General features: G+C 48.9%; 1 protein-coding gene across 4 annotated transcripts in view; it reads right to left on the bottom strand.

Moving 5' to 3' along the window:
• The window catches only part of Galnt15 (polypeptide N-acetylgalactosaminyltransferase 15), a 38,136-nt gene extending 36,294 nt beyond the window's left edge, over positions 1-1,842 (bottom strand). For 2 of the 4 annotated variants that reach the window (XM_006996240.4, XM_042284417.2), the window contains exon 1: positions 714-1,842. In XM_006996240.4, coding sequence (XP_006996302.1) covers positions 714-1,252 — 539 coding nt within the window. In that variant the 5' untranslated portion in view covers positions 1,253-1,842. The remainder of the gene's footprint in view (positions 1-713) is intronic. The other 2 variants (XR_006075757.2, XM_042284418.2) reach the window with 2 other exon arrangements.
• Between the last annotated feature and the right edge of the window lie 11,843 nt (positions 1,843-13,685).

Below are 13,685 nucleotides of genomic sequence, written 5' to 3'. Positions count from 1 at the left end.
GAAGGGTGCTAGAGAGTGGGGCTTCAGACTCAACTGGTGCTGAAATGCCTCAACTCAAATTTCGACTTTGACCCTTATCAGCTGTGTGACAGTGGGCAAGTCACAGGGCCTCTCTGTTCCTTACTTTCCACTGAACAAACCAGGCATGAAACTAACCTAGCATAAGGCAGAGGACTCCCTAGGACTTTAGGGGCTGCACATGGAAAGCTTACATTAGAACCAGGAACATGGCAAGAAGAACCTAAGCATTTCTTGCATTTTTTTTCAATGCATCTTTGATCCCAGATAAAGGAAAACACTAATAAGAAACCAGTGTGAAAAATCAAACTTCCAGCCGGAGAATTGGAAGAAGCCTTGAAGAACTTCTGCTTCCATCTCCCTATTAAAGCCATGTGATCCAGGGGGGATTTATGGTGGGAATAGAACCCAAGACTGGGAAGAGAGTCAACAAGTGAGATTTTTCTCTCCTTCGGGACTTGTTAGCAGCAGATCTGTGGATCTGAGGCTTCTGACTGAACAGGTCTGAGATGGGATTTGAGAATATTCAATTCTAGTGTTTCATCATCAAGGATGATGGGGCCCTCGGGACCACATCTCAAGCAGCACTGTCCCAAGGACAGGAGAGGCAGACTACAGACAGTCAGCATGCCTGACTTTGCTACCACTGAGTCACACACTTAGACCAGAGAAGGGAATGCAGGGGCCTTACTTACATTGGGTGCCGCACCTCAGGCAGGACTCTCCTCAGGGGCAGGCGGGCACTGAGTGCCATGTTGAAGCCATCTGAGTTCAGGCTGAGTGGGGTCAGTGTCTCTTCTGATTCCTCCCCATCCTCCTCAGACCTCCAATCCCTCTCAGGGGCTTCCTCATCCTGCCTCCTGCTCGGGTGTTTGATGAACTGGTAGCTGCCTCGTCTCCCGCCCTGGCTCTGATTCCTCCTAGCCCTGGGTGAGGCCACAGCCACCAGCAATTGATCCTCCTGCAGGGAGATAAAGGGCGGAAGACCATCCAAGAAGCTGTACTCCTCACTCTCATCCTCAGCCTCCAGAACCCATTCCTGGGAGTCCCCAAAGACCAGGGGATACCCAGTGTCAGAACTGTGTTTGCCAGTCTGGGCTGTGACAGCCTGGTGCAGGGTGGGTGGGGGAGGATGCAACATGGTCACCATCATCAAGACACATCCCAGTGTCAGGAAGAGCAGGAGGAACTGAAGCCTGCAACAGCCGTTCCTGGGCCGCTTCCTCAGGAGCATGTCGCAGCCGCTTGCCCAAAGCAACAGGTCCTGATCAGGTCTGCTTCCTTGTCATACTCCAAGTACCTTCAAGCTTGTCATTGAGCCTGGGCTGTTCATTCCAGCTGAGAGGCTTTTTGCCAGTCACCTGCTCCTTTTATCCCATCTGACATTTGCCAACAGCATTTGTAAGATCCACTTCCCTTGGAATCCGAAAGCCACAGGAGCCCGGGGCCACCCTGGGTCCTCTCTGGATTTTGTGAATTGTCTTCTGAAAAGGGTCTCCAGTCAGTCGGTCGGTCTGTTGCTTGCCTCCCCTCTCACCCTGCTCTTGTCCGTTCTGTTCTGGTGGCTAGTCCCATGTTTCTTGCCCCCTCTGAATGAGTGGCCAGGTTCTATGGGACGTCTGAGCTGCTGGGGATTCAGTTAAGCCAGGATGACAGACACCCTCCTTTGGACAACTTGAGTCAGGTCAGATCAACAGATGTAAAGCCGGCAGGCACTGCCCGATTTCCTTTCACACATAGCTCCCGCTCCGCACGAACCCTCTGCCAGACACAACGGGAGCCAAACATGCGTCTGGCTCCTGGTCCTAATGCCCTCACTGTTCCAGGCTTTGCACAACCACACAGCATCACCCCAAGAGCCAGTTAGAACAAAAACACAGCATCCTCCCAGGAGTTCAGACTTGAGCTTCATTCACAGGGAGGCATCCTCTCCCCACCCAGAGGAGCAGGAAGGAGAATTCCCTCCTGGCTCAACAGGCTGCCAAGGTGACGCAGATGCCAGGAGCCAGCTGTCTGTCAGCACCTCCAGCCTCCCACAGCAGTCCCAGCTCTGTTGCGCTCTTTCCTGGGGCCCACCAGCCTTCCCTTTCTAAAAGTGGTGGAGGGGGTGCTGGGGAGCCCTTGTCAGTCCAGCTACCTGGATCCCGCAGAGCACTTGGAGGCAGAGAGGCATGCTCCAAGCTCTTTCAGTCTTCAAACTCCATTCAACTCACACATGTAAGGAGCAGCGACTGTATGCCCCCAAACTGTCCCCTGGACCAGAAGTATAGCACAAAGAAAGTCAAGCTGAGACCTCATGGAGCTTTTATGACAATGAGGGAAATGAAGAGATGATTCATTAGAGTATGCAGTGGGTCAGACTATGTCAAAGGTCAAGAAGAAAAAAAAAGTGAGATAGAGATGGGAGCTGGGAAATGTGGGCTGGGGACTGGAAATCAACCTCAAGGTGCACCCCAGTTTTCCTGGAAAAGCCAGCATCTGTGTGAGGAGAGAGCTGGGCAGAAGAAATATCAGAGGTGAGGTTCTGAAAGGAGTAGGCCTGATGTGTGGAACAGCAAAGAGCTAGTGTGGCCAGAACAGCACAGGCCAAGCACAGCGTTGGGGGAGGAACAGAATGGGAGCAACAGGAGGCAGAGCATGATGGGAGGCGGAATAATGAGAAGTGAGGTGGGGCATGCTGGGAAGTGGGGCACAATGGGAAGTGGAACATCACTGGGGGTGGAACAATGGGAGATGGCCCACGATAGGAGGAGGAGCGTAATGGGAGGTGGAGCGCAATCAGAGGCGAGGCAATGAGAGGGGGGATGAGGCAATGGGACTGAAGCAAAGGTGGGAGATGGGACACGGTTGTGTGACAGGCACATGTCCACTCACCCTAGAAAAGGAACCCACAATTGACCAAAGCAACAATTGCGCCCAAGTCCGGCTTGGTAGGTCAAGGAGTCATTACTGGGGTCACTAGCAGGAGTATGGGTCAGGGATGGGGATGATGCAGAAAGGCAGCTGCACCACCGAGAAGCCCGCCCCAGCACGGGTGATGGCTCACAAAAGCTGCAATGCTGAGCTCTATGCACGCCATGCAGGCAGCTCGTCGGGTCCAGCAAATCTCTGCAGCTCTACTGGCCAGTCTCCTCCCCGAGAGGAGTCCTCCAGAAAGCAGGGGAGGGGCCTCTGAGAATCTTCCAGGTTTCCACTTCCCCAGACATGTGACCTTTTGCTTCCTTTCTGAACCTCTCCTTCTCCTAGGGAATGTTTCAATTCATGAGACGTGAACATGACCGTAGGTAGAGCGTCATGGAAGCTGCAGACCATGGAGGTGAGGCGGGGTGGGAAGTGGAGTGACAGGAGGTCGGTCACTACAGATGACAACAGAGAGTGGGGTGGGAATGAGGAAGGACATCTCAATAGGGTGTGGAAGAGACCTTGAGAACCCTTGGAGGCCTATGGGAAGAAGGGAGACAGTCTGACGTGGGTTTTAACTGAATCCCTCTGCCTGTTGGATTGAGATGATGAAGGATAGAGGCAGAGACACTGGTGAAGCTCAACGTGACGTCAGCAGAGACAATGAGAACTGAACATGACAGATAGATTTTAAGAAAGAGCCTGTAGTGTGTGCTAATAAATCTGGTATGTGAGAGAGACGAGTCATGGAAGGGTTCCACGAGAAGTCAAAAGACTAAAGTTGTCATCAAATGAGTGCTGAAGGCAGGGAGCAGGTGAGGGAGATGAACAGCAATGACTTATCTGGGGAGAGGTGACATTGGCAGTTTCTGGCAGATGTCTGAGGGAAGATTAAGTGTCGGTTGTGGGAGGCATGCCCACTCAGTTACCTGGATGGTAGCAGAGAGGGCCAGCTCCCCGCTGTGATGCTGTGTGCCCAGCCACATGGAGATGGTGATCCAGTCTGAGATCCGAGGCCACTGAGGGCATGTCCAGACAACAGAGAGAAGGGATTGTTCTAGTTTCGTTTCTGTTGCTGTGGTAAAATACCACGATAGAACGCAGCTTAGGAGGAAAGGGGGTTTATTTAAATTTGTAGTCCCAGGTTACAGATCATGGTGGGGAAATCAAGGCAAGAACTTCAAACAGTCCTATCACACCACAGTCAAGTGAGAAATGAATACACACATGCTCACTTGCCTATGCTAAGCTAGATCTCTTCACTCTTACAAAGTTCAGTGCCCCTGACTAGAGAATGGTGCTGCCCACCATGGGTCTTCCCACATCAATGAATTAAGACAATCTCCCCAGACATTCCCCAGGCCTACCCAACATAGACAGTCCCACACTGAGATTCTTGCTTTTCAGATAATTCCAGGTTAGGTCAAGTTGACAGTTAACATTAACCGTCACAGGGATGGAGAATGCTAAGAGATCTTGGGTTCTGGGTCCAATGTTTGGTGAAGGGTAGCTGACTGTGCCGTGAGCTGCATTTCTTTTCATAGATGTAGCCATGATATGGGTAAATTGCCACTGGGATATTCTTGAAGTGAACTTGATCATTATTTTCTGTTTTGATTTTGATCTTAGAATGTTAGCTTTAAATTTTCAGGTAGAAATGTTTCTGCTTTTGACTCAATTTCTCCTCTCCAAGAGGTGCTTTGAGCCAGTGTTGAAACAATACAATATGGCAGAAGTGTAGTGGTATTCTAATTGTACTGAAATGTGATTTTGATTGTATGTTAATAAATAAAGTTGCCCGGGGGTCAGAGCTATGAGAGCCATAGACAGAGTGTGGCGGTGGTGGCACACGCCTTTAATCCCATAGATCTCTGTGTGTTCAGGGATACAGCCAGCATTGGAGACATATGCCTTTAAGACCTAGGGGGCTGTACATTCAGACAGTGATGAGGCAGTCACGTGTTTGGGTTTACAACCAATGAGAAGGCAGAATGACTGGAAAATCGACTTACACACAGGAAGTAGCTCTCTTAGGGGAAGCTGGGACAGCAGGAGGAAGGGTGAGATTTTAGCTCTGAGCTCTGACCTCTCAGCTTTCTCTTTTACATTGTTTCTGTGTTTCTTATTTAATAAGACGGTTGGTTACATCTACACAGAAGAAAACTGCACCCCTCCTGGATGAGGCACAAGAAAGATGAGGAAGAAGATGGGCCCACGCTCCATTACCTCCCTCAAGGGCACACCCCAATAACCTGTGACCTTCCAGTAAGCTCCACTTCTCAAAGTTTCTCCTACCTCCTCATAGTACCATGCGGGAAATCCAGCATCAAACACGTGCGTTTGGGGTGGGCACTTCAGTCCAAACAATAGTGTGTAACTGCTAACTAAAACATGTGATATTGACACATGAGTGAGAAGGAAAAAACAAATCAATGGATCAGAATAAGGAATCTAGATACAGACTAGCTAAACTATCTAAAAGTTTAAATAGTTAAAATATAATTCAGTCAAATACACAGGAAAAGGGACCCTTGTGGCTGTTAGCAGGAGTACAAGTTGTTGCTTGGTGAACCTTTGGGCAGTATCCACTGATGTCAATGAGGCTCTTATGCTATAACTTTGAATTGCCACCTGGGAGAAACTTCTGTGTGTGTCCACTGAGAGTTGCATCAGAGATGTTCACCGAGTACTTCAACAGCTGCCTCAAGGATTGTGGGAGCTTATTCAGAGGTTCTATCAAAAGAGCATATTTACTTGTATACCCTTGACCTAAGATCAGCCATCCTTACTGGAGAAGGCCATCCTTTTCAATCAAGCACACAGCTTCAGAAGGAATACCTCTAGAGTGCTGAGGAAAGAAGGGGACACTTGCCTAGCCAGCCAGGTCAGCTGGATGGACCCTAGTACTAAATGGGATGACAGATGCTGCAGCTAAATCATCCCCACATCCCCCAAGGTTTATGAGATGTCAAGGATCACTTTTTGTCATGACTTCTGTAAGTCTCTAGTGTGGGGGTCTTTTTATTCCTCAGGGATCATTGGCTACGGGTCCATGAGGGTGGAGGGAGCAGAAGAGGGGACCAGTGTTGGGACAGCTTTGGATACAACGAAGATAGCCCTTGAGGGGATGACTTCAGTGAGACAACTCTACTTGTCCTTCAAGCAAACAGCTGTCATCTTTATCATCCCAGCTGTGCCTGCTTGCAAGAATCTATCATGATTGGTTTTGCTGACTCTTGGAAGTTCCTGCAGAAAAGAGGAGTGGGGGGGGGGTGCGGGGGTCTTTGACTGTCACCTAAGATCCTAGCCTCTCTTCCTGACCATTTATATGCAATTCTGCCTAATTGCATGCGACTTCTAAATCATAGAAGGTGCTAGAGTAGGTATAGGCTTCGGAGGGTTAAGGGAGAGGGGCTCCATCTATGTGGGAACTCTTCATTCTCACTGGTGAAATCTTTTCACTGCAGCTGCTTTAGGGTCAGCTACCCCCTTCAACCCCTCTCACTCCATAAGTAAGCCTAACATACTCATTGGTTCCCCAGGGTGGGCTCCTACTTTGGTTTGTCATTGGGACCTTATTAAGAGGAGGATAGAAGATACTTATGTCTCCCCAGGGAGGAATTTTGGAACAACCAGCTAGCCCCCTGAATAACTGAGAATAGTCTGCCTCCCTGGTTTTCCACCTGCAGGGTGGACTCTTGGGAAGGACAGATGGATACACAGTGGAGATACCCATAAGCCCAAAGCAGAGCACATAAAGGTAGACTACATCCATGTTAACTCCTGTTGCTTCTGACAGTTGGAACAGGCATCATGGAAAAGCTGAGGCACAGGGCCCACAACCATGGGAGCAGAGTGCTGTAGAAGTGGCTAGGGAGATAGAACAACCACAGTCCCTTCCTGCCAGTGAGGGGCATCATCAGTGATACTTGTGAGCTTCAGTGGCCATCATCTCCTCAGCCCACCTGCTTCTGAGGGCCTCTCCTGCATCTTACCTCAGAAGCTGGCAGAGCTCTCTGATTTCTAGGGTACCCAAGTATCTAATTTTTGATTCATCCCAAAGCAAGTATGGTGGAATCTGTAGGTTAAAGTCCAAAGCTCCTTCCATGCCCAGTGCAGCTTTCTTCAGTGGGGTTTGCAACCACCCGGCCAGTGTGACAGACGAGGCTTGCCTATGTGAGAACCACCTAGTGCTCAGCAGTAGGTTTCCAGAAGCCAGGGTTCCTGTCACAGGCTTGCCTTGAACTTGCTGGGTGGCTGAGGGCAACTTTGGATCTTTCTCAAGTGTTGGGATTTCATGCATGAAGCACCATGCAGTACTAGTGATCAAACTCAGGACTTGGTGCACGCTAGGCAAGCACTGTAGCAGCTGAGCTGCCTCCCCAGCCCCTGGGCTGCATCCTTTGGTTTTCGTTTGCTTGTTTCCTTGTGTCCCTTGAGATAGGGTCTTGCTATGTAGACTAAGTTGGGTCAAACTTGATCCTCCTGCCTCTACCTCCAGTGAGCTGGGTCAAGGCTGTACACCACCATACACAGCTGGAAACTCTTTTTGTCTTATTTGAGAACTCTGTGGAACCTGGGAAGTCCTTTTGTCCTGGCTAGTCTTATGTTATATTGATACAAGCTACAATCATTAGAGAAGGGAGCCTCAGTTGAGAAAATGCCTCCATAAGATCCACTGTAAGATATTTTCTTATTAGGAATTGGTGGGGGAGGGCCCAGTTCATTGTGGGTGGTGCCATCCCTGAACTGGTGGTCCTGAGTTCTATAGGAAGTCAGTCCTTGCAAGCCATGTGAACAAACCAGTAAGCAGTACCCCTCTATGGCCTTTGCATTAGCTCCTGTCCTGTTTGAATTCCTGTCCTGGCTTCCTCTGATGATGACCAGTAATGCTGAACTGTGAGCTGAATAAACCCTTTCTTCCCCAACTTGCTTTTGGTTGTGGTGTTTCATCACAGCAGTAGGCACCCTCACTAAGAGACCTTTCAAATATCAGAGACTGTGAAAATGATCCTCACTCCACATCTAACCAAAAACATACAGGAAGGAAATTCCCGAAAATCTGCCCAGCTAATTAACACATTGCAAAGTCAACCAGCTGCCCATGGGTCTTAGTGCTCTGTGGCTGCCATATTGGTACAGGAAAGTCTGTTTATGGTTGTACTAATTACTTTTTCCATTGTTGTGACAAGACACTCAACAAAAGCTACTTAGGGTGGGAAGGGGTACTTGGGCTCACGGTTTTGAGGGTGTGGTCCATTAGAGTGGGAAAAGCGTGGTGGCAGAAGTGGGAGGCAGCTGCTCACATTGCATCCAGGATCGGGAAGGAAAGAGATAAATTCGGGGCTCAGCTCACTTTCTCCTTCTCTTCAGTCTGGGATCCTACCCCATGGAATAGCGCGGCTTGCTCCGTCTGAAAACTCCCTCACAGATATGCCCAGGGGTATGTCTTCTGGATGGTTCTAGGTCCTATCAAGTTTACAATCAATATTAACCATCATGATGGCCCAGAGAGTGAGGACCCCAGACCTAGCAACTTCCAAAGAAACTGGTCCATAGGCATGTGAAGAACCCAGAGCAGAGGCACGGGGGAATAAAGACTGGCTGATGCGTCTAAAACCATCCACTCTTGTGACGCTGTAGTGTCCGTTTCTGGAGTTGCAGTCAGCTGGGGAAGGCAGCTGGGTTATTGGTTATTAGTGATGGGCTGGTTCCTGCATCAGGTGCTGGAGATTCGAAGGCAGGGTAGAAAGCAAGCTGCCTGTGTGTGAGCTTCTTTCAGTCCTGAGGGGCTGCTCTAAATGGCTCTCCCAACCTGTGAGCCCTGTCTGCTTAGACCCACCAACCTGACCCAGAGTGGCCTCATGGCTTCTGTCACCACTGAGACTGTTTTCTTGGCTGGGCTGTGGAGGGCTGGGCTGCTTGGGGCTGTGAGCTCATTGTTTACCGTAGCTTTGGAAAGCTCCTGCCTCCCTGCCACTATAGGCTGGCTGAGAGCAGGAGTCAGTGGTGTGTGTGTGTGTGTGTGTGTGTAATGAAGAACTCCAGCCAGCCAGCGTGGCTGGGCCTGGGCTCTTCCACAGTCAGCTGCCGTTTGAGGTGGAGAGGCCCTGGAGAGACAATCTGAGCACTGACAACATGAAATCCAAGTTGATGCAGAGGAGATGAATTTGTAAACGCTGAAGCTTACCCTCCCCCGCCCACCCCAGGGGAGGGGCAGAGAGGAGACTGTCCCTAGTCTTTCTCACCTTCTCACCTGCTGTAGTTCGTACAGTGTCCTCTGTAAATACTCGGTGGGTGGGAAGTCTCACTTCAGCAAGGCAGGGCAGTCACCTTCTGAATGGTGGACTGGGTCATCTCCTGGTATGTCATCTGCAAGGTCAGGCTACCTCTGAAGAAAGCCTCGAAGAGTGATCTCTTCGAAAGTGTGATTGGTTCCTGATAGAAAATGATGTTGATGTGGGGTTTGCTATAAGCAGGAGCAGGCAGGCAAGGAGGGGTTCCCTGACGACAGAGGAGACAGACTGGGGCCTGCAGAGAACTCTGCTTGCCTCCAAGAGTCCCCAGTTTGTGGACAGGTGGCCATGCATCCTGATGGCTGACACACAAAGGTGTTGCGGGAACATCTTGAATATATTGAATGGATTGGAGACACATGGCGACTGGAAGAAATCTCTTGAGAAACTGACACAGGATGCTAGATGTGAAGTTTCTGCACCTGATTCTGGCTTGATTGGCAATACCATGGGGACTGGATCTCAGTCCAAACACCAGGTGACCCTGGATAAGCCTCTTAATCTTTTATTCACAAGGGGAATTGCTACCTCTTCCCAACACTTTCAGCATGGATGTCAGACATATTGTCTGTAATATTGCAGATTCTGCCTGAGAAGTTAATTTTTTTTATCATATTTGGGGTGTGTTTGTGTGTGTGTAGAACTTATGGGAATTTTGTCATGGAGACTGAACTTGGGTTGCCAGGCTTAGTACCAAGTCACCTGCTGAGCCATCTCAACAGCCCATACCTGAGCAGTTCATACAGGACTTCTAAATTAGGCAATAGGAAAAAAGTGAAAAGATTTTGCCCATCTGTATTAGTTACTGTCCAGCCATTATAACAAATACCAAATAACAAAATAACAAAAAAAAGGGAAGCAGATCAAGGAAGGAAGGGTGTGTTTAGGGCTGTGGTTTGAGGATGCAGTCCTCCATGAGCAGGAAGTCACAGAGGCAGCAGCTTGAAGCAGCCAGGCACGTTTTATCTGCTGTCAGGAAGCAGAGCCAGAAGGATGCTGGTGCTCAGCTTCTTATGCAGTTGGACCATGCAGTGGAAATGTGTGTGCTACCCACGCTGAACGTGGGCCATCCCACTTACATTAACATAATCTCGATAATCCTTCAAGGACACACCCAGGGACTTCCTGTGGTAATTCTTCTGTCCAGTTGACAATTGGGAATTAGTGGTCACAGTGTCTGACACCAACTCCTTGCTCACTGAGTTCCTGGCATCTGTACACCTAGAGAACCAGGCTGTCTTCCCAGGAGAACCACTCCTTCAAGTGGTTAAGACTAGCCCACACGTCCGTGTCCTTGGCTCAAAATAACCATTTAAAATTTAAATTACTTTTGCATTTTGATTTCAAAAAGCCCTCTTACAACTCTGCAAATAAATCAAATTAATTAATTAAAACAATGGAATCTGGCAGCACTCCAAGCAACAGCAAGGTCCCTCTCCCAGATTGTGGAGCGGAGCTTGTAAATCAGAGTAACTGTGTCCTTAATTGCGGAGGATAGAGGGCCGGTGAAACCATCATCTGCTCCACGTTGTAAGTGGGGAGAGGCCAGAAGACAGGCTCAGTGGGAAGTCTGAGAGACACTCCCCAGCCTGGGTATTTGTGCTCCAGTGCTCTGGTAGGGTTTCCTAGAGGAGCAGGGTGGATAGAATGAATGTGTACTATAAAGGGAGTGTTGTTAGCTTGGTTTACAAGGTTCTGACTGAGTAGCCCACGGTGGCTGTTTGTACACTGGAGAGGTGGAGGACCAGTAGCCGCTCAGTCCATGGGTGCCTCAGTAGTCCAAGTCAGGAACTGAAGGGCTGGAGGATTCTTAGAGAAGTAGATTCTTTAATTAAAAACCAAGCAGTTGAAGGAAGAGAAAAGACACTGAGAAGGTAGAAAGTTGTTGACTGAGAGGTGCCTCGGGAGGCAGAACTGGAGGCCACTCCACCCTGCCTATGCTCCCCTCTTTACACCCACATGGTCAGGGACTTGCCTGTGGTTCACAGCCAAAATTGGAGGGAGAACCTCTCTGCTGTGATTCTCAGAAGCAGGGCCTTCAAGCCCTCTGCCCCAAGCGCCCAGTTCAGGTGACCTGGGAGGAGTCCCACACCAGCTCTAAGGCTTCATTCCTGGCTTGCAACCTGCTCAGGACTGACCAGCTCCCCAAGGCCCACCCTCTCCTCACGGCCTCCAGCAGGAGCTCTCCATCCTCGCCCCTGGCTTTGACTGACTCTTAGTGGAGCCTGGCTGACTATTTCAGGCACCAGCTCAGAAGACGCTAGAGAAAACCCATGTCCTCTGGGGCCAAGAGGCTGGTCCACATAGCACCTGAGAATAGGAAAATGATCCCCTCAGCAAGTCTCACGTTGGTCTGGGGACAGCGAGGCTGACTTCAGGCATGGCTGGATCTAGTTCTTGGACCTGCACATCTCCTGCCCTAGTGTCCTGTGGGACAGTGACACTCCCTGGCTCTCTCACAGCCAGCGGGGACTTGATTGACAGACAGACGTCTCTCTGGGGTTGTCTGACCCAGTAGGAAGCAAAGGGTGTGGCAATGTTCCCCAGTTCCATGATGTAAATACTGCCATGCCAGCGTCACTGCTCATTTCAGGCCACTGACCTCTGGACACAGGGTTGGGAAGAAATGGACACTTACTAGTCTATAGACTTTCCGTTATACAAAAGTAATCAACCTTTGGATGATAGATAATTGTAAACAAGAAGAGAATGAAGAATTTGGGGGTAACCATGGTATTTTGGCATAATTCATTTAATTATAACCTCACAATAAACTTTTAATCAATGTATCAACAACTGGCTAGCAATGGAGAAAAAAAAAATCATTGGCCCTCATGAACTAGTACCAGCTGGAACAGCACATTATTGATTCCAGAACTGGGTTCCGTGATGATTAGGCTATGATCTATTAATAATGTCTGCTAAGGCACAGAGAAGGGGATAAAGGATACATGTGCCACATATTACATGCCACACGTAGTGATTCATGCAAATAGGTTGTAAATCTTTTTGTGCTTTTTTTTGGGGGGGGGCATTCAAACAGTTTGGTGTCCCCAAAGGAGAGTGCATATTGCCCCATCCCTTGCCTGTCTCCAGTTACAAAGTTTTTGTGGTGTCTAACTCATTAATGTTGACAAAGTCCTAGTAAGAAAGGATCATGAACCACCTGGAAAACGTCCTTATTTTTGTCTTAAGGGGCCAGCACCTCCATAAATGCTGCACCATCCAGAACAGTCCATGCAGAAGGACACAGTGAGTCATCTTCTGCCTGATTTGCTTGTGTGCAGGGTGTCTGGACTGCAGGTAAGGTCAGAACTGTAGCTGAAAGCCTCATGAAGATGCTCCGCGATGGCTTTCCTGGCTCCTTTTCGTTTCTCCCAGTGGAACTGGCCAGCAGCTGAGCAGATCTAGGCTCTGACTGGTTCTCAAAGGATTGGGACGCAGCTGCCTCCATGGAAACATGAAGGAGTTAATGCTATTTCCCTGGTGCCTCAGTCTCCTAACGAGCTGTTAGCATTTGGCACAATCTGGCTCCGTGGCTGTGATCTGAGAATTTCCAGAAACTGTTTTTGGAGCTGGAAAGTCTCCCAAAGACCCAGGAAGTGGGGCTGCTGATCCCCATCCTCTAGCCCCCTGCGTATTCTGATGCCAGAGTCTATGCTGTGCTTGATTAATCTTCCCAAACTGAAAGAAAAAAGTGAGGAGGGGGAGGAAGTGCTCATTATCCCCAACAGACTTTTATTTCAGTTCTTTGCTGAGATGCACTTTTACATGTATGTAAAATGCATATATCTTCAGCATGCCACTTGGTGCATTTTTGTGTAATTCTGAAAAAAAAAATACAGGAAGTTTCTATCTCCCTACAAAGTTCTTGTCCATTCAGTAAACCCCTCACTTACTAGGCATCTGCAACCGCTTGCTACTGACTTTTCCCCTCCAGGACTTGTGTTTTGAAGCCCCAGTCTCCAGCTGGATGATGTTTAAAGTAGGGGTCCTTGTGAGAAGAGGTCACAAAGGTGAATCTCCAAAGTGTGATTCGTGTTCTTACAGAGGGAAGAACAAAAGCACACTCCTTTCCAACAAGAGGACTTTCATCTGAGGACCAGGAGGAGAACCATCATCAGGCAGTTATGCCCATTGCTTGGCCTCTAGTCCACTGCATTTTTGTTACAGCTGCCTGAACTGACTATGACACTATTATTCTTACCTTGCTTTAGTCTGGTTTATTCGTGCTTTCTTAACAAAATGCCACAGTCTAGCAGCTACAACTCAAAGGTCAAAGTTTCAGTCAGCTCAGGTTCCTCAGGACCGATCTCTCTGCATCTTGCAGATGGCTCTCTTCTCTCTCCATCCTCACATGGTATTTTGTCTTAGTTCCCTCTCTGTTGCTGGGATAAAAAACCTTAACAAAAACAGTTGAGGGAAAGAAGGGTTTGGGCTCATAGTTCCAGGGAATAGTCAGTCCACCAT

This window comes from Peromyscus maniculatus, chromosome 9 (assembly GCF_049852395.1).
Source record: "Peromyscus maniculatus bairdii isolate BWxNUB_F1_BW_parent chromosome 9, HU_Pman_BW_mat_3.1, whole genome shotgun sequence".
NCBI lineage: Eukaryota > Metazoa > Chordata > Mammalia > Rodentia > Cricetidae > Peromyscus > Peromyscus maniculatus.
This window is presented reverse-complemented; position numbering and strand designations above follow the sequence as displayed.